Source organism: Oncorhynchus mykiss, chromosome 14 (assembly GCF_013265735.2).
Source record: "Oncorhynchus mykiss isolate Arlee chromosome 14, USDA_OmykA_1.1, whole genome shotgun sequence".
NCBI lineage: Eukaryota > Metazoa > Chordata > Actinopteri > Salmoniformes > Salmonidae > Oncorhynchus > Oncorhynchus mykiss.
In genome coordinates, this window is record NC_048578.1 from 8908041 (window position 1) to 8933079 (window position 25039).

At 41.6% G+C, this 25039-nt stretch overlaps 1 protein-coding gene across 2 annotated transcripts in view; it reads left to right on the forward strand.

Moving 5' to 3' along the window:
• Nucleotides 1-25039, forward strand: part of cstf2 (cleavage stimulation factor, 3' pre-RNA, subunit 2) — a 27670-nt gene continuing 2631 nt past the window's right edge. Inside the window, exons 1-12 of one of the 2 annotated variants that reach the window (XM_021561065.2) lie at nt 1-237; nt 714-792; nt 949-1118; nt 9780-9916; nt 10053-10172; nt 10385-10507; nt 11133-11232; nt 12376-12435; nt 20978-21077; nt 21196-21533; nt 21720-21844; nt 21925-21999. In XM_021561065.2, coding sequence (XP_021416740.1) covers nt 159-237; nt 714-792; nt 949-1118; nt 9780-9916; nt 10053-10172; nt 10385-10507; nt 11133-11232; nt 12376-12435; nt 20978-21077; nt 21196-21533; nt 21720-21844; nt 21925-21999 — 1506 coding nt within the window. In that variant the 5' untranslated portion in view covers nt 1-158. The remainder of the gene's footprint in view (nt 238-713; nt 793-948; nt 1119-9779; nt 9917-10052; nt 10173-10384; nt 10508-11132; nt 11233-12375; nt 12436-20977; nt 21078-21195; nt 21534-21719; nt 21845-21924; nt 22000-25039) is intronic. The other variant, XM_021561066.2, reaches the window with a different exon arrangement.

Here is a 25039-nt window from a genome sequence, read left to right on the forward strand (position 1 = left end):
GAACGGTCATTAGAGTATCTGGTCAATATGCAACCTAATGGATCATCTGTGATGAAACGCTGATGCATTGAAACACTGAACGAGCCCCCCTCGTAAACCGGATGGTGTTACACTTTAAAGTTTAGCATTTCCTGTTGTTACACTTGTTATTCCCTAAAATGGCGAATTTAGCAGCTGCTGTTGTTGCTGCCGCTGGTAGAGATCCCGCTGTTGACCGTTCATTGCGCTCTGTCTTTGGTAAATTTATTGATGGGGGAATACTGTTTCAAAAGTGTATGTCGGACAATACGTTTGTACTCACAGCTAGCGAGCTGGATAGCTTACCGCGCTAGACATAGCACATCAGCAGATAGCTAACTAACTAATGTGTGCAGGATTAGTATCAAACGCATTTTTATAGCTAGCAAGTGTGCCTCACGTTAGTTAGCCAAGGTATTCCTCAGTCTGTATCACAGACGTAAGTGGCAAGTTAGCGAAGTGTATACCTGTGTTAACAAGTTTTATAGTTAACTAGAAGGTTGGTAATGGTGTCTGAATTACCATCACACATTGCTACTAGCAACAGGTGGTTCAGCCATAGACAACAGTAACGTTAACTAAGAACTCTGCCGCTCATGTCTTTTGCATGTTAGTTGTTTAGGGTTCTTGCATTCTGTAAGTTTTTCCACAACTCAGTCGAGTTGCTGTCTTGAACTCTTAACTCAATTTAACAGTGGGAAACATTCCATATGAGGCCACAGAGGAGCAACTGAAAGACATTTTTTCAGAAGTCGGGCTTGTTGTCAGCTTTAGGTACGTAAAGCAGTCTTAATTAAGGCAACGTTCACCGTTTCATCTGCCTAAAACAATTGCTGCTGTGCACTAGGCTATTCTTCAAGTAATTACATGCTAATATGTATTTTTGGTCACCTTTTGAAAATGGTTTTGTAACCGTACACTATTTTTCAGGTTAGTGTATGATAGGGAGACAGGCAAGCCAAAAGGATATGGCTTCTGTGAGTATCAAGACCAGGAGACCGCCCTCAGTGCCATGCGGAACCTGAACGGAAGAGAGTTCAGTGGCCGAGCTCTCCGTGTCGACAATGCTGCTAGTGAGAAGAATAAAGAAGAGCTCAAGAGTAAGTATGCACTGCAATGCACTATTAACCACAATGGAAAGTGTTCACTATTAACCGCAATGGAAAGTATGCACTGCAGTATTATCCACAATGGAAAGTATCTACTGCAATGCACTATTAACTACATGGATTAGGTTGACATACACAGTAATAATTCAATATTAACCTGATTATGCAATAATCATGTAAACACCTTGGTCTGTTTATCTTAAACCCTGTTTTCTGAGCGATCTTTTGAATTATTAGGACATGTAAACACCTTAATTGGTGTTACAGCGGCGTATTTGATCTGTGCATGTGCTAGCACCAGCTGAGCGAGCCACCCTCTTTATCTAGAGTGAAGTGAGTTCGGAACAACTGAATGTATGCTTCTTAGAAGTAGTTCTAGCATACAAACTTTATATACCTGAACTCATTGGCGATGTTCTGCATTTATCAGATGGCCATCAGGTGTCCATATAAACAGGATTCTTAGGGAAATAGTTCTTCTTCCAAAGTATTACACCATTTTAATTGAACTATATTGGAACAAAAATATAAACGCCACATGCAACATTTTCAAAGATTTTACCGGGTTTTACAGTTCATAAAAGGAAATCAGTCAATTTAAATAAATACGGCCATAATCTATGGATTTCACATGGCTGGGAATACAGATATGCATCTGTTGGTCACAGGTACCTAAAAAAAAGTAGGGGAGTGGATCAGAACCATTTGCCTCATGCAGTGATGAGGTGATGGCGGCAGATGAATGGCACGACAATGAGCCTCAACTTTTCACGGTATCTCTGTGCATTCAAATTGCCCTTCGGTAAAATGCAATTGTGTTCATTGTCTGTAGCTTCGCCATACGCATTGTTACCTAAACAAATTGGGACACTGCAAATTTTAGGTCTTGTGAGCAGAAACTTGAACATTGTGAGAATTTTGTGCAACTGCTCTGAGGATGTACCCTTACAGTTTTAGACAGTTGCCAATAGACTATTTGAGCATAGTGTAGGCCTACCAACAAAAGCCCATGACACATCTTTTCAGCCTCCTGAGGGGTACTGTCGTGTCCTCGTCACGACTGTTGGTGTGTTTGGACCATGAATAGGTCAGCAAGAATGATGAGAGCAGACACATGACCTTTCTCTTGAGCTACGCTTTGCATATAGGATATAGCCTACCTTTTTTTAGGAGGATGATCTGGAGGCAGAGACAAATGAGTCATCGATATTTATTTAAAATGAAAAGGCGCAACACTTGCTCACCATGGTAGCCTGTGCGCCTTTTCACTGGTTCTCAAATTATTTGATTGCACTTCAACTCACGTTGGTTGAGTGCCCTCCACTTATTTCCATTCATCAATATTTATTTACAGACACTAACCACGTTTCCATCCAACCATTTTCATGCGGATAAATTACGACCGGGCTGATGAACAATTACAATTTTATAAATGCAGACAGACAATTTGTTGGTTCCACATGGTGGGATCTTTTTGTGTCTGTAAATTGAGTTATTATTATTATTATATTTTTTTTATTTATTTAACTAGGCAAGTCGGTTAAGAACAAATTCTTATTTACAATGATGGCCTACTCCGGCCAAACCCGGACGATGCTGTGCCAATTATGCGCCGCCCTATGGGACTCCCAATCACGTCCGGATGTGATACAGCCTTGATACGAACCGGGGACTGTAGTGTCACCTCTTGCACTGAGATGCAGTGCCTTAGACCGCTGCCCTGCTCGGGAGACCCAAATTCTGTGAGAAATGGCGGTGGAATAACATATCGAAGTAAACTTGGAGTCACGTGATGATATGTTGTGTGGTCCTCCCACTACGACTGGAAAGCATGCAGTTTATTAGGCTACAGATTACATAAGTTATGATGAACTTCACAGGCGAGTAAGTGCATGGTGACGAACTTGATGTTGCTTTCCAATAAATATCGAGGGTCTTGTTTTGGTGACATGATCATCAATGCTTGGCTGTCGTTTGATAAATATAAATAATATCACTCTTATCCATAATATGTAGGTAGCCTACCCACACTGTACCTGCAAGCTGTTGGCTAGAGCGCATGTGCCAAGACTAGTGGGCACATTTGATATACCGTGCATTCAGAAAGAATTCAGACCCCTTGACCGTTTTCTACATTTTGTTACTTTACAGCCATATTCTAAAATGGATTAAATTACATATTTCCCTCATCAATCTACACACAATACCCCATAATGACAAAGTGAAAACAGGTTTTTAGACATTTTTGAAAATATATATTACAAATAAACACCTTATTTTACAGTACCAGTCAAAAGTTTGGACACCAACTCATCCAAGTGTTTTTCTTTAAAGTACCCACAAGGATCGTAAAACAAGGAAAATTCTCCCTCGTGGGACATTTCCCACATCCCACATCCGGGGGCTCCGTTCATGTGCATGCCCCACTGACGACCACACATACACAACCAGACATTAGGACAGGGAACAGCACACATGCATCATGTAACAATTATTAAATGTACAGTACCACTAGTCATTCAAGGGATTCTTTTCTGTTTACTATTTTCTACATTGTAGAGTATTTGTGAAGACATAAACTGTGCAATAACATGGAATAACATGGAATCATGTAGTAATCAAAAAAGTGTAGCCACCCGTTGGTTACATGATTCCATATGTTATTTCATAGTTTCTACAATGTAGAAAATAGTAAAAAAAATAAAGAAACCCTTGAATGAGTGTGTCCAAACTTTTGACTGGTACTGTAAGTATTCAGACACTTTGTTATGATACTTTGAAATTGAGCTCCGGTGCATCCCGTTTCCATTGATCATCCTTGATGTTTCTACGACTTGCTTGGAGTCCACCTGTGGTAAATTCAATTGATTAGACATGATTTGGAAAGGCACACATCTGTCTATATAAGGTCCCACAGTTGACCGTGCACGTCAGAGCAAAAACCAAGCCATTAGGTCGAAGGATATCAAATAACATTTTATTGGTCACATACGGGTTTAGAGATGTTATTGCGGGTGTAGCGAAATGCTTGTGCTTCTAGTTCCGACAGTGCCGCAATATCTAACAATTTCACAACAAATATCTAATGCACACGCCTAAGTAATGGAATTAGGAATATATAAATATATGGATGAGCAATGTCTGAGCAGCATAGACTAAGACACATTAGATAGTATAGAATACAGTATATACATATGAGAAGAGTAATGCAAGATACAGTTGAAGTCGGAAGTTTACATACACCGTAGCCAAATATATTTCAACTCAGTTTTTCACAATCCCTGACATTTTAATCCAAGTAAAAATTCCCTGTTTTAGGTCAGTTAGAATCACCACTTTATTTTAAGAATGTGAAATGTCAGAATAATAGTAGACATTTATTTCAGCTTTTCTTTCTTTCATCACATTCCCAGTGGTCAGAAGTTTACATGCACTCAATTAGTATTTGGTGGAATTGCCTTTAAATTTTTTAACTTGGGTCAAACGTTTTGGGTAGCCTTTCACAAGCTTCCCACAATAAGTTGGGTGAATTTTGGCCCATTCCTCCTGACAGAGCTGATGTAACTGAGTCAGGTTTGTAGGCATCCTTGCCCGCACACGCTTTTTCAGTTCTGCCCACAAATGTTCTATAGGATTGAGGTCAGAGCTTTGTGATGGCCACTCCAATACCTAGACTTTGTTGTCCTAGAGCCATTTTGCCACAACTTTGTAAGTATGCTTTGGGTCATTGTCGATTTGGAAGACCCATTTGCGACCTGCTTTAACGTCCTGACTGATGTCTTGAAATGTTGCTTCAATATATCCACATCATTTTCCTACCTCATGGTGCCATCTATTTTGTGAAGTGCACCAGTCCCTCATTTTACTGTGGATATAGATACTTTTGTACCTGTTTCCTCCAGCATCTTCACAAGGTCCTTTGCTGTTGTTTTGGGATTGAGTTGCACTTTTCGCACCAAAGTACGTTCATCTCTAGGAGACAGAACGCGTCTCCTTCCTGAGCAGTATTATGGCTGCGTGGTCCCATGGTGTTTGTACTTGCGTACTATTGTTTGTACAGATGAATGTTGTACCTTCAGGCGTTTGGAAATTGCTCCCAAGGATGAACCAGACTTGTGGAGGTCTACAATTTTTTTCCTGAGGTCTTGGCTGATTACTTTTGATTTTCCCATGATGTCATGCAAAGAGGCACTGAGTTTGAAGGTAGGCCTTGAAATACATCCACAGGTACACCTCCAATTGACTCAAATTATGTCAATTCGCCTATCAGAAGCTTCTAAAGCCATGACATAATTTTCTGGAATTTTCCAAGCTGTTTAAAGGCACAGTCAACTTAGTGTATGTAAACTTCTGACCCACTGTGATACAGTGAAATAATCTGTCTGTAAACAATGTTGGAAAAGTTACTTGTGTCATGCACGAAGTATGTCCTAACCGACTTCCCAAAACTATAGTTTAACAATACATTTGTGGAGTGGTTGAAAAACAGGTTTTAATGACTCCCACCTAAGTGTATGTAACTTCTGACTTCAACTGTATGTGAATATTATTAAAGTGACTAGTGTTACATTTCTTAAAGTGGCCAATAATTTCAAGTCTGTATGTAGGCAGCAGCCGCTCTGCTAGTGCCTCTCGGTCCCAGCTTTGATGCACCTGTACTCGCCTTCTGATGACAGTGGGGTGAACAGACTGTGGTTCTGGTGGTTGTTGTCCTTGATGAGCTTTTTGGCCTTCGTGCGACATTGGGTGCTGTAGGTGTCCTGGGGGGCATGTAGTTTGCCCCCGGTGATGCAGTTGCCATACCAGGCGGTGATATAGCCCGACAGGATTCTCTAAATTGTGCATCTGTAGAAGTTTTAGATGACAAGCCAAATTTCTTCTGCCTCCTGAGGTTGAAGAGGTGCTGTTGCGCTGTCTGTGTGGGTGGATCATTTCAGATCGTCAGTGATGTGTACACCGAGGTACTTGAAGCTTTCCACCTTCTCCGCTGCTGTCCCGTCAATGTGGATAGGGGGTGCTCCCTCTGCTGTTTCCTGAAGGTCACAATCATCTCCTTTGCTTTGTTGACGTTGAGAGGTTATTTTCCTGACACCACACTCCCAGAGCCTCTCGCCTCTTCCCTGTAGGCTCGTCATTGTTGGTAACCAAGCCACTACTGTTGTCTGCAAACTTGATGATTGAGTTGGAGGCGTGCATGGCCACGCAGTCATGGGTGAACAGGGAGTACAGGAGGGGTCTTAGCACGCACCCTTGTGGGGGCCCCAGTGTTGAGTATCAGCGAAGTGTAGGTGTTGTTTCCTACCATCACCACCTAGGGGTGGCCTGTCAGGAAGTCCAGGACCCAATTGCACAGGGTGAGGTTCAGACCCAGGGCCTTGAGCTTAATGATGAGCTTGGAGGGTACTATGGTGTTGAATGCTGAGCTGTAATCAATGAACAGCATTCTTACATGGGTATTCCTCTTGTCTAGATGGGATAGGGCAGTGTGATGGCGATTGCATCGTCTGTGGACCTTTTGGGGTGGTAAGCAAATGGAAGTGGGTCTAGGGTGACAGTTAAGGTGGCGGTGGTATGATCCGTAACTAGCCTCACAAAGCACTTCATGGTGACAGAATTGAGTGCTAGTCATTTAGTTCAGTTAACTTTGTTCCTGTACCCAGGAAAGCAATGGTGGCCATCTTGAAGCATGTGGGGACAGCAGACTGGGATTTGGAGAGATTGACTATGTCTATAATCGCATTATCCAGCTGTTCTGCGCATGCTCTGAGGATGCGGCTAGGGATGCAGTCTGGGCCAGCAGCCTTGCAAGGGTTAAAATGTCTTACTCACGTCGGCTACGGAGAAGAGCCCACAGTCCTTGGTAGCTGGCCGTGTCGGTGGCACTGTTATCCTCAAAGTGGGCAAAGAACGTGTTTATCTTGTCCGGAAGCAAGGCGTCAGTGTCCACAACGTGGCTGGTTTTCCTTTTGTAGTCCGTGATTGTCTGTAGACCCTGCCACATACGTCTCGTGTCTAAGCCGTTGAATTGCTACTCCACTTTCTCTATACTGTCATTTCGCTTGTTTGATTGCCTTGCGGAGGGAATGACTACTACGTTTGTGTTCTGCTATATTCACAGTCACCTTGCCGTAGTTATATGCGGTGGTTCGCACTTTCAGTTTTGCATGAATGCTGCCTTCTCTCCACGGTTTCTGGTTAGGGTAGGTTTTAATAGTCACAGTGGGTACAACATCCCCTATACACTCCTTGATGAAATCAGTAACTGTCTGTGTATTCTCGGAAGCTACCCGGAACATATCCCAGTCCTCGTGATCAAAACGATCTTGAAGCGTGGATTTCGATTGGTCAGACCAGCGTTGAATAGTCTTTAGCATGGGTACATCCTGTTTGAGTTTCTGCCTATAGGAAGGGAGGAGCAAAATGGAGTCATGGTCAGATTTGCCAAAAGCAGGGCGGGGGGAGGGCCTTGTATGCATCCCGGAAGTTGGAGAAGCAATGGTCGAGGTGTTTTTCCAGCGCGAGTACTACAGTCGATATGCTGATAGAATTTAGGTAGCCTTTTCCTAATTTTCTTTAAAATCCCCAGCTACAATAAATGCAGCCTCAGTATTTATGGTTTGCATAAAGTGCAGTGAAGTTTGAGGGCCCTCATAGTATCAGCTTGAGGGGGGATATACACGGCTGTGACAATAACCGAAGAGAATTCGATCGGCATTTGATTGAGGTATTCTTGGTCGGGTGAACAAAAGGAATTGAGTTCCTGTATGTTATTACAATTACACCCTGAGTTGTTAATCATGAAACATACACCCCGCCCTTCTTCCTGGAGGCGCGTTGAACTGAGAATCCAGATGGCTAGACTGACTCGGACAGAATATCCAGAGAGAGCCATGTTTCCGTGAAATGGACTATGTTACAATCCCTGATGTCTCTCTGGAAAGAAACCGTTGCCTGATCTCGTCAACTTTGTTTCCCATGGACTGAACATTGGCGAGTAATATACTCGGATGCGGTGGGTGGTGTGCGCTCCTCCTAAGTCTGACTAGAAGACCGCTCCGAATTCTTCTTCTCCACCAGTGTTGTTTTGTGTTGGCCTCTAGAATCAGTTAAATTGCCCTGGATGGCGCAAACAAATGATCTGCTTCGGGAAAGTCGCAATACTGTTAGTGTTGGTGAGTTACCGCCGCCCTGATATTACATACAGCCGGGAATAACTATTGCATAACACAACATTTTCTGGGCTAACAATGTAAGAAATAATACACAACAACAAAATACTGCAAAGTTTGCTAAGAACGAGAAGCGAGGCAGACAGACCCCTCTGTCGGCGCCATCACGTGTCATGAGTTCCGAGATTGTCCTGCGAGACGCTCCCCAAATACAGGTGTGCCAGACTTGTAGCGTCATACCCAAGAAGACTCGGATGTAATTGCTGCGAAAGGTGCTTCTACAAAGTAGTGAGTAAAGGGTCTGAATACTTATGTAAATGTGACATTTCAGTTTTTTATTTTTAATAGATTTAATAGTAGATTGAGGGGCGGATACTATTTAATCAATTTTAGAATTAGCGTTAACATAAAATGTGCTAAAAGTCAAGGGTTCTGAATACTTTCCGAATGCGCTGTATAATGCAACCGTTTTTTTGACAACCAGAGTTCCCGAGTTGCACAAGGCACTGCATCTCTGTGCAAGAGGTGTCACTACAGTCCCTGGTTCGTATCAAGACTGTTTCACATCCGGCCGTGATTGGGAGTCCCATAGGGCGGCGTACAATTTGCCCAGTATCGGCTGGGGTAGGCCATCATTGTAAATAAGAATTTGTTCTTAACTGACTTGCGTAGTTAAATGAAGGTTCAATTAAAACATTTGAAAAAGAGATGAAAATGCGATGGAAACCCATTTAACTTGTTTTTGTGTTTTTTTTTTTAACAGCAAAAGTGTTTTTATGTGCACTACGTCATCATGCACAGTCTTTTTATCCGCAAAAGGTATGTTTGATGGAAACATCTCTGGTGGGAAACCGTGCAAATTGTTTAATGCAGATTTTAAAATATTCTCATGATAATCTGTCGCAAATTGGAGGGCAACCCAGCTACTGTAGGAAAATATAGTCAAATCATATTTAATTTCCTTGGAAAGTTAATGCCACGTCAATCTCCGTCCATGCATAGGCAGTCTACTCTATTTCATTGAGACTAAACATGCTATGCGCACTTGATCTAGCACGCCCAACTAGGAGATATGCTACTTAACTTGAAGCAGCGAATTCTGAGTGCGAATAATGCGACAGATGTGCTTTTAATACAATGGGTAGGCTAGCGCATGCAAAGCAGATAGATGTCAGTTTTGAAATAATCTGCGGGACGACAACAAATATTTTAATCCCAAAGGTGTCTGTCTTTGTGACCGCCCACTCACAACCGCAGCATAAAAAATGCAGACCGCACCGTAATGATCTCTGTCAGAACCCGCAGGTCTATTGGCCCGCTACACTGCAGTGCACGATTAACCACAATGGAACGTGTGCAGTGCACTATTCACCATAACAAACATCTGAAAAGGGGTTGGGACATGTTTTGCTGCTTCTCAATAATTGGTAGTGTGAAGCTTTCAGCATAACTCTTCGGACATAACTCCTGTTGTCTCCCCTAGGTTTGGGGACAGGGGCCCCTATCATTGAGTCTCCCTACGGGGACAACATAATACCAGATGAGGCTCCAGAGTCTATAAGCAGAGCTGTGGCCAGTCTGCCCCCAGAGCAGATGTTTGAGCTCATGAAACAGATGAAGGTGAGTTTTCTCTCTTTAGACCCCAGTTTCCTTGTTTTGAGATGTATATCATCACATCCATCCATAGACAGTCACTTGTGGATAATCCAAAGACAAATTCATTGGACTCCCATTGTGGTGTAATTATCCCCTCCAGCTGTGTGTGCAAAACAGTCCCCAGGAGGCCAGGAACATGCTGTTGCAGAACCCCCAGCTGGCCTTTGCCCTGCTCCAGGCCCAGGTGGTCATGAGGATCGTAGACCCTGAGATCGCCTTGGTGAGACCTGGTTACTCGAAACTTGGGTCAGTGCAAATGCACTCCAGTGATATGGGGTTAGGTGTCTTACTGACTTTAGAGCGTAATGGTTAAGATTGTATTCTTCATAGACCTTGAGCATGAACTCATTCAGAGATCTTGTTGCACATGTTGTCAAGAGAATCGTCAACGTTTAACTTGATGTTCCTCTGCTCGTTTGACCTCTGCTGTAGAAAATGCTTCACCGTCAAACCCCAGTGCAGCCATTGGTTCCCAACAGTCAAGCTGGACCAGTGCCAGTGGCCAACCAGCCTATTCCACCGCCCAACGCTCCAGTCTCCCAGTCACAGCCAATGGTGAATCCACTTTGGCAGACCCATAACTAATTGTTTAATAGCTAATCGTTTAATTTATTAGGATTTAGGTCAACTGAAGACCATCTGTCAGTTTCCTACATCTGAGATCAACCTACACAATCTCTAATGCTAAATCTAGAACCATTCAAAAGTTTGGACACCTACTAATTCCAGAGTTTTTCTTTATTTTGACTATTTTCTAAATTGTGGAATAATAGTGAGGACATCAAAACTATGAAATAACACATGGAATCATGTGTTAAACAAGTCAATGTATTTTAGATTCTTCAAAGTAGTCACCCTTTGCCTTGATGACAGCTTTGCACACTCTTGGCATTCTCTCAATCAGCTTCACCTGGAATGCTACTTTGAAGAATCTCAAATATAAAATATATTTTGATTTGTTAAACACTTTTTTTGGGGGGGTTACTGCATGATTCCATATGTGTTATTTCATAGTTTTGATGTCTTCACTGTAGAATAACGATGTAGAAAATAGTACAAATAAAGTAACTCTGGAATGAGTAGGTGTCAACTTTTGACTGGTACTGTACATTTTAATAATTGTTACATGATTCATGTGTGCTATTCCCTGTCCTAATGTCTGGTTGTGTGTGGTCGTCAGCCGGGCATGCACATGAACGGAGCCCCCCAGATGATGCAGCCCCCTCCCATAGGTGGAGGACCTGGGCCCATGCCAGGGCAGGGACTAGTGGGACCACCAGGTAAAGAGAGACCCTTTATCACTCACACACACGTTTATGTTCTATCCTCGTGGGGACCTAAAATACATTTTCTTAAACCTAACCCCTAAGCTTAAAATAGCCTTTGTCCTAATCGGGATGTGGGAAATGTCCCCTCAATGGAGAATGTTCCTTGTTTTACTATCCTTGTGGGGATTTTAGTTCTCCACAAGGATAGAAGAACCAACACCCACACCCATAGACAGCCTCTCGGTATCCATAAGTCAAAGGGGCACCCCTGTTGTGCTTCACCTTGCCATCTTACCCCAGGTGGGATACAGCCACCGATAGGAATGCCTCAGGGAGGTCCCGTTCCTATCGATAGGGGACAAGGTAATCTAACATGCCTGTGTCTCCAATGAAACTAGTTTTAATGGCATTACAATCCATCCATTCCTAGCCGGGGCTTCAATTGAAGTATTTACCAGTTAAGTCTTAGCATTACCTGTTCATGTCTTCCTTTCCTCCTGTGCATGTCATTACTCCTTGTTGACACTTGGTGGCAGAGGAAACTAGTGGTCTAAGTTCCTCAGGACATGGGGCCAACTCAGGTGGATGAGATCATAGCATTGCAGTTAAAGTAATAGATCAGCCATGATTTTATTTTGGATTTATTTATTTAACCTTTATTTAACTAGAACAAATTCTTATTTACAATGATGGCCTACACCGGCCAAACCCGGACGACGCTGGGCCAATTGTGTGCCACCCTATGGGACTCCCAATCACAGCCGACTGTGATACAGCCTGGATTCGAGGTGTCTCCCATGACGCCTTTAGGACTGAGATGCAGTGCCTTAGACCGCTGCTCCACTCGGGAGCCTGATGATTGTCCAACTATGTAAAGATTACCGAGACTATTTCCTTGGGGGGATTAAGTACATAAGTACATTTCTATCTGCAATATATACATTTGTACATTTTAACCACTAAACGCACCTCTGCCACCTCATCCACTTCAGCCATCCATGTCAGTAGTGCTGCTTTCTGTGTGTGTTCTGAGCTCCTGCTATGAAGTCTGTGGGCTTCTCTGTCAGTGTGGCATGCGGTGGGTGCACTCCTATGTGTTGCTGCTTTGCTCTCTGAGTTGTCTCCTGTTTTTTTTTTCACTTAATGCTGGCTCAGGAAACCTCCAGCACTCTCCCGTAGGATCGTCTGGGCAAGCTGCTATCGAGCGGCCTCAAGGTATCACTCACACCCTAGCCCCAGGCTCTGGCCTGTCCCAGACTCCAGCCAAGCCAACAGGGCTGTTATAGGCTGTCTCATGAGCGCATGCATAATTTTTTTATATATTTTAATTTCAGGTGGTGGATCGGCTTTAATATTGGGGATAAATTGTTGCTCCCATTAATGTAATTGTTTGTATCATTTCCAATCCCCCATATGTTCTTTTGGGTAAAGTATGTATGTATGTTAGGGCTGGGCAGTATACTGTATTTTACGATAAACCTGTATTGATTCATGGACCGATTTGGGTTTTTACTTCACCTTCTATAACGATATTTGAATGTTTGGTTTGTTAAATATGATGCGCTGTGTTTAACGTCCATTTTTATAGTTTGCTTCTTGAGTCCTCTCGCTCTCTCAATGCCGGTTTCCATACAGACCTAGCCCTGCCCCCTGTCACTCAAGGAGCGCATTTGTTGTTCCTCGACCACAAGACACTTGTATTCAGTCTGTTTTCACTTTGCTTCTTCATATATTCTTCCAGTAGCGTTCTATAATTACACTATTAGTTTGTGTTGCTTACATCTGCTAGTTTTTCTTAGCAAGTTGGGCCTAAAGCCGCTAATCGCTAGGTAGCTAGATAATGTACTGAGTTAGAGCAAACATAATTAGTTATACAGCCTGATAATACCAGTGACGGTGTACACCTAAATCAACATGCTGTTTGTGCAACAGTACCTTCTAAATCAAAGAGGAATACAAGAAGCATTAATAGGTTAGCTACATGAAGTAGTTAAGAGAGAACAGACAATGTAGCCAAAGATTATAGGGTCCCCTAGGAAACAATTATCAACACTTTGGTTCCTATTCTAACTATAGAATTAGAATAGTCATTCTATTTCCATGATTCCAACATTTTACCCAAGTGTTTAGCTCTAAATCATATCGCTATTGCAACATTTGGTTCAAAATAAGGTTTAGATTGTTTTCCCGTATCGTGAAGCCCTACATGGCAGTGTGGAAATTCTCAAATGTGTACATGAAATCAAGAAATGTATGAAAATGCAACAACAACAAAATTGTTGAATTTAAAATCTTCTGAAACAATAAGAATGGAGAAAGACCCATTGAAATCACTTAGAATGCATGTGTTGACACTCTGAGGTCATGCACTACTTATAAAGCAAATTTAGACATTTTATAATTTAAAAACAATATACTGTCAAATACCATTTGTATACCGTGACATGAATTTTGTCCATATCGCCCAGCACATACATGCATACATACAGTTAGTCGGAAGTTTACATACATTTAGGTTGGAGTCATTAAAACTAGTTTTTTAACCACTCCACAAATTTCTTGTTTAACAACTATTGTTTTGGCAAGTCGGTTAGGACATCTACTTTGTGCATGACACAAGTAATTTTTCCAACTATTGTTTACAAACAGATTATTTCCCTATCACAATTCCAGTGGGTCAGAAGTTTACATACACTAAGTTGACTGTGTCTTTTAAACGGCTTGGAAAATTCCAGAAAATGATATGGCTTTAGAAGCTTCTGATAGGCTAATTGACATAATATGAGTCAATTGGAGGTGTACCTGTGGATGTATTTCAAGGCCTACCTTCAAACTCAGTGCCTCTTTGCTTGACATCATGGGAAAATCAAAAGAAATCAGCCAAGACCTCAGGAAAAAAAATTGTAGACCTCCACAAGTCTGGTTAATCCTTGGGAGCAATTTCCAAGCGCCTGAAGGTACAACGTTCATCTGTACAAACAATAGTACGCAAGTATAAACACCATGGGACCACGCAACTGTTATACCGCTCAGGAAGGAAACCTGGTCTGATGAAACAACAAAAATAGAACTGTTTGGTCATAATGACCATCGTTATGTTTGGAGGAAAAAGAGGGATCCTTGCAAGCTGAAGAACACCATCCCAACTGTGAAGCATGGGAGTGGCAGCATCATGTTGTGGGGGTGCTTTGCTGCAGGAGGGACTGGGTCACTTCAAAAAAATAGATGGCATCATGAGGATGGAAAATGATATGGATTATATTGAAGCAACATCTCAAGACATCAGTCAGAAAGTTAAAGCTTGGTCGCAAATGGACAATGACACCAAGGATACTTCCAAAGTTGTGGAAAAACGGCTTTAGGACAACAAAGTCAAGGTATTGGAGTGGCCATCACAAAGCCCTGACCTCAATCCCATAGAAAATTTGTGGACAGAACTGAAAAAGCGTGTGTAAGCAAGGAGGCCTACAAACCTGACTCAGTTACATCGGCTCTGTCAGGAGGAATGGGCCAAAATTCACCCAACTTATTGTGGGAAGCTTGTGGAAAGCTACCAGAAATGTTTGATCCAAGTTAAACAATTTAAAGGCAATGCTTCCGAATACTAATTGAGTGTATGTAAACTTCTGACCCATTGTAAGACAAGAACATTTTACTAGGATTAAATGTTGGGAATTGTGATATTGAGTTTAAATGTATTTGGTTAAGATATTTGTAAACTTCCAACTTCAACTGTGTGTCTGTCGCAAGGAGTTTGTATAATTTAAATTGAAAAATTAGACGTTTTGAATCCGGCATCATTTTGCTTGTCAATTCATTAACCATGTGCCATAGAATCGGTATATTGCAAATCTCTTCCCAACTATTTAGAAATGTATATGGCACAGCTGTCATTTTTTGGGGGTCCTTCAATGAAATTGGTATACATCTTTTTATTTATCACAATTTTATTTAACCATTTTTGGTATTTAATGCAGGGCCAACAGACAAGTTCCTTACTTTTGCCTCTTCCATTTTTATTGTAATGCTGCATTTAGTTGGTTGTAATTTTGGGTAGAGCAGACATTTCCATATGTGTTTGTTAGCTGCATGTATGACAACTCCGTATATCCTATTTATGATATAATTTACAAAGATTGTAGTTTTATTTTTTGATAAATGTAGAAAAGGGGGATTTAATTTATTTTTTTATCAATTAGTATATTTGAGTTTAACCACTATTTGTTGTATTATTTATTCTGTCTTTTCAGGTGGATTGAACTGAAATGTCATCCAACTTTCTAAGGCTTGTTTAAAAAAATAATGATATTTTGGAGATTTAGTTTTCAAATAACCGAAAGCGAGCAGTTGTAATCTGAATAAAGGGAAAAAGGCCATTCTGGAACATGGGGTGAGACAGTCTTAACCATTTCGGATTTCTCTATTAAATGACTAAGTATAACTTTTGTATGACTGATGCCTCTAGTGAGAGGGCTAATGCTTTAATATTTCATTTCTGCCCTCCGAATTCATGTTCATTAAGTAGATAGGCCCTTTTAATTATGTCTGGGTTTAAAAGAGATTTTTTTTTTGTTCAAATAATTTAAAAAGCTGGTCACTAGGTTTAGGCAAAACCATAAGCAAATAGGTAAACTGTGATTTGACTAGAGTTAATCTGGGATTTTTCCACAAATAGACAGCTATTTTCCTTTCAATGGTAGCAAGATCTTATCTATTTTTGCCAACTTTCTATTAAAAGTTGTTGGAGTAAGATTATTTCTTTCTTTCAGGATATGTATAACAAGTATGTCCACATCACCATCAGACCATTTATTGGTAAACTACACAGTAATGTAAAAGTTGCATTTTTTTTTATTGATCCACTATGTAATATACTCTTATCATAATGTGGTTTTAATCCAGAGAGGTTAGAAAAACTATCTAGATTCTCTGAGGTTGTGGAGGTATTCTAATTGTGGTTTTAAAAGAAAACATGAACCATCAGCGTACGGATTTCTAATCCCTTAATATTATTGTTGGGTCTACTTTTAACAGCTAACATTTCAATGGAAATAATACATAGATATGTGGAAAATGGACAACCTTGTTTTACTCCTCTTGACAGTTTAAAACTTTCTGAGATGTAGACATTATTTACTATTTTACACCTAGGGTTACTATACGTAACTTTAACCCATTTTATAAGAGATTCTCCGAAATTGAAATATTCCAGGCATTTATATATAAACTCCAGTCGTACTTTATCAAAAGCCTTTTTAAAGTCCGCTATGAATACCAGGCCTGGTTTTCTATTGTTTCCATTACTTCTCTTATCTCCAATGTGTCGTCCATGTTAAAAACCTGTCTGATTAGGATGAATAATATCTGACAAAACCTTTTTTTTTAAATTCTATGCTCCAAGCATTTAGCTAGAATTTTTGCATCACAACACTGAAGTGTAAGAGGCCTCCAATTTTTTAATGGACTGGTTCTTTATATATACACTGCTCAAAAAAATAAAGGGAACACTTAAACAACACAATGTAACTCCAAGTCAATCACACTTCTGTGAAATCAAACTGTCCACTTAGGAAGCAACACTGATTGCCAATAAATTTCACATGCTGTTGTGCAAATGGAATTGACAACAGGTGGAAATTATAGGCGATTAGCAAGACACCCCCAATAAAGGAGTGGTTCTGCAGGTGGTGACCACAGACCACTTCTCAGTTCCTATGCTTCCTGGCTGATGTTTTGGTCACTTTTGAATGCTGGCGGTGCTTTCACTCTAGTGGTAGCATGAGACGGAGTCTACAACCCACACAAGTGGCTCAGGTAGTGCAGCTCATCCAGGATGGCACATCAATGCGAGCTGTGGCAAGAAGGTTTGCTGTGTCTGTCAGCGTAGTGTCCAGAGCATGGAGGCGCTACCAGGAGACAGGCCAGTAGATCAGGAGATGTGGAGGAGGCCGTAGGAGTGCAACAACCCAGCAGCAGGACCGCTACCTCCGCCTTTGTGCAAGGAGGAGCACTGCCAGAGCCCTGCAAAATTACCTTCAGCAGGCCACAAATGTGCATGTGTCTGTTTCTGACCATTTGTGCAGACTCCATGAGGGTGGTATCAGGGCCCGACGTCCACAGGTGGGGGTTGTGCTTACAGCCCAACACCGTGCAGGACGTTTGGCATTTGCCAGAGAACACCAAGATTGGCAAATTTGCCACTGGCACCCTGTGCTCTTCACAGATGAAAGCAGGTTCACACTGAGCACGTGACAGAGTCTGGAGATGCCGTGGAGAACGTTCTGCTGCCTGCAACATCCTCCAGCATGACCGGTTTGGCGGTGGGTCAGTCATGGTGTGGGGTGGCATTTCTTTGGGGGGGCCGCACAGCCCTCCATGTGCTCGCCAGAGGTAGCCTGACTGCCATTAGGTACCGAGATGAGATCCTCAGACCCCTTGTGAGACCATATGCTGGTGCGGTTGGCCCTGGGTTCCTCCTAATGCAAGACAATGCTAGACCTCATGTGGCTGGAGTGTGTCAGCAGTTCCTGCAAGAGGAAGGCATTGATGCTATGGACTGGCCTGCCCGTTCCCCATACCTGAATCCAATTGAGCACATCTGGGACATCATGTCTCGCTCCATCCACCAAACGCCACGTTGCACCACAGGCTGTCCAGGAGTTGGCGGATGCTTTAGTCCAGGTCTGGGAGGAGATCCCTCAGAAGACCATCCGCCACCTCATCAGGAGCATGCCCAGGCATTGTAGGGAGGTCATACAGGCACGTGGAGGCCACACACACTACTGAGCCTGAAGTTGTGGTTTTCCACTTTAATTTTGAGTGTGACTCCAAATCCAGACCTCCATGGGTTGATAAATTTGATTTCTATTGATCATTTTTGTGTGATTTTTGTTGTCAGCACATTCAACTATGTAAAGAAAAAAGTATTTAATAAGAATATTTCATTCATTCAGATCTAGGATGTGTTATTTCAGTGTTCCCTTTATTTATTTTTTGCAGTGTGTGTGTATATATTTATATTAATTAGAGGTCGACCGATTTTAGGATTTTTTCAACTCCGATAACAATTATTGGATGACCAAAAAAGCCGATACCGATAAATCGGCCAATTTTATAAAACATTTAAAAAAAAAAAAAAAATTTTTTAAATATATATATATATATATATATATATATATATATTTTTTTTTTTAACTTTTATTTGTAATTATGACAATTACAACAATACTGAATTAATACTTATTTTAACTTAATATAATACATCAATAAAATACATTTTGCCTCAAGTAAAAGTGCAATATGTGCTATGTAAGAAAGCTAACGTTTCAGTTCCTTGCTCAGAACATGAGAACATATGAAAGCTGGTGGTTCCTTTTAACATGAGTCTTCAATATTCCCAGGTAAGAAGTTTTAGGTTGTAGTTATTATAGGAATTATAGGACTATTTCCCTCTATACCATTTGTATTTCATTAACCTTTGACTATTGGATGTTCTTATAGGCACTTTAGTATTGCCAGAGTAACGGTATAGCTTCCGTCCCTCTCCTCGCTCCTCCATGGGCTCGAACCAGCAACACAACGACAACAGCCACCATCGAAGCAGTGTTACCCATGCAGAGCAAGGGGAACAACTACTAGAAGGCTCAGAGCGAGTGATGTTTGAAACACTATTAGCGCGTGCTAACTAGCTAGCCATTTCACTTCGGTTACACAAGCCTCATCTCGGGAGTTGATAGGCTTGAAGTCATAAACAGCGCGATGCTTGACGCACAACGAAGAGCTGCTGGCAAAACGCACGAAAGTGCTGTTTGAATGAATGTTTACGCGCCTGCCTCTGCCTACCACCGCTCAGATACTTGTATGCTCAGTCAGATTATATGCAACGCAGGACACGCTAGATAATATCTAGTAATATCATCAACCATGTGTAGTTAATGTGTGATTATGATTGATTGTTTTTTTAAAGATAAGTTTAATGCTAGCTAGCAACTTACCTTGGCTTACTGCATTCTCGTAACAGGCAGTCTCCTTGTGGAGTGCAACGAGAGAGAGGCAGGTCGTTATTGCGTTGGACAAGTTTGTAACTGTAAGGTTGCAAGATTGGATCCCCCGAGCTAACAAGGTGAAAATCTGTTGTTCTGCCCCTGAACAAGGCAGTTAACCTACCGTTCCTAGGCCGTCATTGAAAATAAGAATGTGTTCTTAACTGACTTGCCTAGTTAAATAAAGGTATACCATTTTTTTTAAATCGGCGCCCAAAAATACCGATTTCCGATAGTTATGAAAACTTGAAATCGGCCCTAATTAATCGGCCATTCCCGATTTAATCAGTCGACCTCTTTTATTTATATATATATATATATATATATATATATATATCAATCAATCATTTGGATCCTGTTTCAGTAATAATGAAATCCAACCTTCTTGTTGCGTATCCTATAATCTGTTTATATAGGAGTGCTTCAAACATGCTAATATTGGTCCACTAAGTATATTTAAAAATACATGTTTTCCCAGCCATAAAGGCTTTAATTGCATCAAGATGTTCCTCCTCTGCAATTTGGCCTTCACATGAGTCTTTCTGTACAGATGTTAATTTTACGTTATTAATAGGGAAAAAATCCATACAATTAGCTTCGGTTAGTGGAGATGGAGGAAACTGAAATGAAAACATATTCCTAACGTACTTTACTTACACTGAACAATATTTTGAAAGAGTATCATGCGTGACTCCATTTAACATGTTTCAATAACATTTTTTTGGTAGCATTTCTATGTTGAAGATTGTAAAATAATTTTGTGCATCCCCCCCATATTCCATCCATTTTGCTTTATTTATATAATATATTACACTTGCTCTTTCTTGAATAAGTTCCCCCATTTCTTTTTGTTTTTCCTCTAACTTATTTTGTACGTCTATGGTACAGTTTTTTTTTTATTGATATCTAACTGTACTGTTAGTCCTTCAGTTTCCTTTTGTTAATATGGACTCTTTTTAGACCATGAGAGCATAAATTATGTCCTGTTAGAGTAAATACATTTTTGTCATTTAGAAATGTATTATTAATCTGACTGGTCATGCAGTTGGTGTTTACTTCAGGCTAAAAATACACATTGCCCTAAAACCCTATCATGTCATAGAGGAGTGTGATGCAACTGCAAATATGAACAATAGTCCCAAGATACAAGTGTGATGAATGATTAGAGTGATTGACAAAGGCGGCCGGCCGCATGAACAAATAACCTCAATTGTAATTACCTGTTAGAAAATTCCATGACGAGGAATGGGATTAATACATTTATTGTAGTCAACAAAATAGATTTGTGCTAATGCTGTTTTAGCAATTTCATGTTAACACCCATGGCCTTTTTTCATGTCGCTAACACATGCCTCTTCTATTGACGTGTCCGGTCCAACAATACCAGATGTGCAAGTAGGCAAACGACTTGAAAACGGAACATTTTCAAAGATATGCCGTGCTCCTTTTGTATAAAACTCCTTGTTGTTTTTACCTCGGTCCTCTGTCTGTGGTGTGATGGTGAGCTGTGTCATTACTGTGCTGTGGTTATTGTGTCTCTCTGTGTGACCTATGGGAGTCATTGTGAAATTAAATCACCATGGTCTGATGAGTGACATGACCATAGAATTAGAACTGTAGTTCTTTGGATGCATTACGGTGTAGTGATGTTGTGTTCTGTGATAGATGGTGTCCCTCCGACATGTCTATAGCTGACTGATGTATACCCCCCTCAGGACCAGGTGGTATCCCCCCCAGAGGCCTGCTTGGCGACGGCCCCAACGACCCCCGAGGAGGAACCCTGCTCTCAGTCACAGGAGAGGTCATCGAACCCAGGTGAAAGAGGAGGCATTGTTAGTGTAGTTTTACCGTCATTGAGTTAATCAATTGCATTCTTATAGCACCTTTTCAATTTCTGTGAACGACTGGCTTATTCTGTTCTCTTTGTGTCCAGTCGTGGAGGAGCCTTCATTGGCGCCCCCCCACCACACCAGGGGCCCCCCATGCACATGAACCAGATGGTTGGCGGGCCTCCTTCGGACATGAGGCCACCTCATGACATGAGAGGACCCCCCATGGGTGAACCCAGAGGCATGATGGGAGAGACCCGGGGACCCCCCATGGGTGAACCCAGGGGCATGATGGGAGAGCCCCGGGGACCCCCCATGGGTGAACCCAGAGGCATGATGGGAGAGCTCCGGGGATCCCCCATGAGTGAACCCAGGGGCATGATGGGAGAGCCCCGGGGACCACCCATGATGGAGCCCAGGGGACCCCCCATGGAGACAAGAGGTATCCACATCACAGTATTAACATCAAGTCCAATTAAGTCTCTTTTATTAGCAGACATTTTATTAGAAGCATTATTGCCATAATTTAGAATTGTGTGGAAAACAGGTGGAAAAGCTCCTGTGCTTAGACTAGTTAGATCAGATCTGTAATGAGTAATCACGTGAGGAATGGCTGTTGTTTCTAAAGGTCGTGACCCCAGAGCGGTGGACACCCGTGGACCAGTGTCAGGCCAGAGGGTTCCCATGGCCCAAGGAATGCAGGGTCCCCCCCCCCACTCCATGAATCCTAATGCCCCTCCAACTGCCAGACCGGTACTGCCTACCTACAGCAAATGTCTTCAACATTAGGTCTTGTTGTCAATGAAAACAGTTCTAATAACTGTTTTTTTCAGGGTCCTGGTGTACCACAGTCTGGAGGTAGCTTCAGCCCAGGGCAAAGCCAGGTGACCTCACAGGACCATGAGAAGGTGGGTTTGTCATGTCACCATTGTGTCACGATTAACTTTCAGTTTCACCTTAAAATGCCTGGCTAGTACTAGAAGATATTGGCTCAGATTAGTGTTGGCTGTCTAGAGAAACTAGAGCATCAAGTACCTTCAGGAAGTATTCACATCTATTGACTTTTTCCACATTTTGTTGTGTTAAAGTGTGATTGAAATCTATTTAATTGTGATTTATTTTGGTCAATGATCTGCACAAAATACCCTAATGTCAAAGTGGAAGAAAAATTCAAACATTTGTATAAAAAAAAAACACTGTCTTGATTACATAAGTATTCAACCCCCTGAGTCAATGCATGTTAGAATAACCTTTGGCAACGATTGCAACTGTAAGTCTCGAAGAGCTTTGCACACCTGGATTGTGCAACATTTGCCCATTATCTTATTTTCAAAATCCTTCAAGCTCTGTCAAATTGGTTGTTGATCATTGCTAAACAATCGTTTTCAGGTCTTGCCATAGATTTTTATGTCGCTATAAAATGGCCACTCAAGAACTTTCAAGGTCTTCTTGGTAAGCAACTCCAGTGTAGATTTGGCCCTGTACTTTAGGTTTTTGTCCTTCTGAAAGGTACGTTTGTCATCTATTGTCTGTTGGAAAGCAGACTGAACCAGGAGTTCCTCTAGAATTTTGCCTGTGCTTATCTCCATTCTGTCTTTATTGTTTTATCCTATAAAGCTCCTGAGTCCTTAACGATTACAATCATGCCCATAACATGATGCAGCCACCACTATGCTTGAAAGGATGGAGAGTTGTACTCGGTCATGTTGTATTGGATTTGCCACAAACATAACACTTTGTATTCAGGACAAAAGGTTAATTGCTTTGCAACATTTTTTGCAGTATTACTTTAGTGCCTTGTTCAAACAATGCAGGTTTAGGAAAATGTTATTCTGTACAGGCTTGCTTGCTTTTCACTAGGTTCAGCAGGTTAGTATTGTGGCATACATGACCTTTGGAAAGTATTCAGACCCCTTTACTTTTTCAACATTTTGTTACGTTACAGCCTTATTCTGAAAGGGAGAGAAGTCCTCAGAAATCTACACACACAACCCCATAATGACAAAGCGAAAACAGGTTTTTATAAATGTCTGCAAATGTATACAAATTAACCGATGCCTTATTTACATAACCATTCAGACCCTTTGCTATGAGACTTGAAATTGAGCTCAGGTGCATCTTGGTTTCCATTGCTCATTCTTGAGATGTTTCTACAACTTCATTGGACATGATTTGGAAAGGCACACACCTGTCTATATGAGGTCTCACAGTTGACGGTGCAAGTCAGAGCAAAAACCAAAACACGAGGTTGAAGGAATTGTCCCTGGAGCTCCGAGACAGGATTGTGTCAAGGCACAGATCTGGGGAAGGGTACCAAAAAATGTTTGCTGCATTGAATGTTCCCAAGAACACAGTGGCCTCCATCATTCTTAAATGGAAGAAGTTTGGAACCACCAAGACTCTTCCTTGAGCTGGCCGCCCGGCCAAGCTGAGCAATCAGGGGAGAAAGGCATTGGTCAGGGAGGTGACCAAGAACCCGATGGTCACTCTGACCGAGTTCCTCTGTGGAGATGGGAGAACCTTCCAGAAGGAGAAATATCCCTGCAGCACTTCCCTACGGTGAAGCATGGTTGTGGGGATGTTTTTCTTCAGCAGGGACTGGGAGACTAGTCAGGATTGAGGCAAAGATGAGGTACAGAGATCCTTGATGACAACCTGCTCCAGAGCGCTCAGGACCTCCGACTGGGGTGAAGGTTCACCTTCCAACAGGACAACCACCCTAAGCACACAGCCAAGACAACTCAGGACTGGCTTCGGGACAAGTCTCTGAATGTCCTTGAGTGACCCAGCCAGAGCTCGGACTAGAACCTGATCGATCATATCTGGAAAGACCTGAAAATAGCTGTGCAGCAACACTCCCCATCCAACCTGACAGCGCCTGAGAGGATCTGCAGAGAAGAATGGGATAAACTCCCTAAATACAGGTGTGCCAAGCTTGTAGCGTCATACCCAAGAAGACTCGATGCTGCCAAAGGTGCTTCATTCAACAAAGTACTTATTTTTAAGGGTTTAAATACTTATGTAAATGTGACATTTCAGTTTATTTTTAATACATTCACAAACATTTCTAAACCTGTTTTTGCTTTGTCATTATGGGGGGAAACAATTTAATCCATTTTAGAATAAGGCTGTAACATAACAGAATGTGGAAAAAGTCAAGGGGTGTGAATACTTTCCGAAGGCACTAACTACAATGTTGATCCATCCTCAGTTTTCTCCTATCACAGCCATTCAACTCTGTAACTGTTTTAAAGTCACCATTGGCCGCATGGTGAAGTCCCTGAGCGGTTTTCTTCCTCTCCGGCAAATGAGTTAGTAAGGACGCCTGTATCTTTGCAGTGACTGGGTGTATTGATACACCATCCAAAGTGTAATAACTTCACCATGCTCAAAGGGATATTCAATGTCTTTTTTTCTTTCTTTTTTTACCCATCTACCAATAGGTGCCCTTTGCGAGGCATTGGAAAACCTCCATTCTTTGCGGTTCAATCTGTTTGAAATTTACTGCTCGAGCTGAGGGACCTTCAAAATTGTGTGTGGGGTACAGACATGAGGTAGCCATTCAAAAATAATGTTTAAACACTCTTGTATTCAAAGTCCATGCAACTTATTATGTGACTTGAAAGCATATTTATACTCTTGAACTTATTTAGGCTTGCCATAACAAAAGGTTTGAATACTTATTGCCTCAAGACATTTCAGCTTTTCCACTTTTATTGATTTGTAAAAAACACAATTCCACTTTGACATAATGGGTTGTTGTGTGTAGGCCAGTGACAAATCACAATTTTAAATTCCGGCTGTAACGCAACAAAATGTGAAAGTCAAGGGGTGTGAATACTTTCTGAAGGCACTGTACTGTGCAGCTGTCTTCATCGACCTGGCCAAGGCTTTCGACTCTGTCAATCATCACATTCTTATTGGCAGACTCAATAGCCTTGGCTTCTC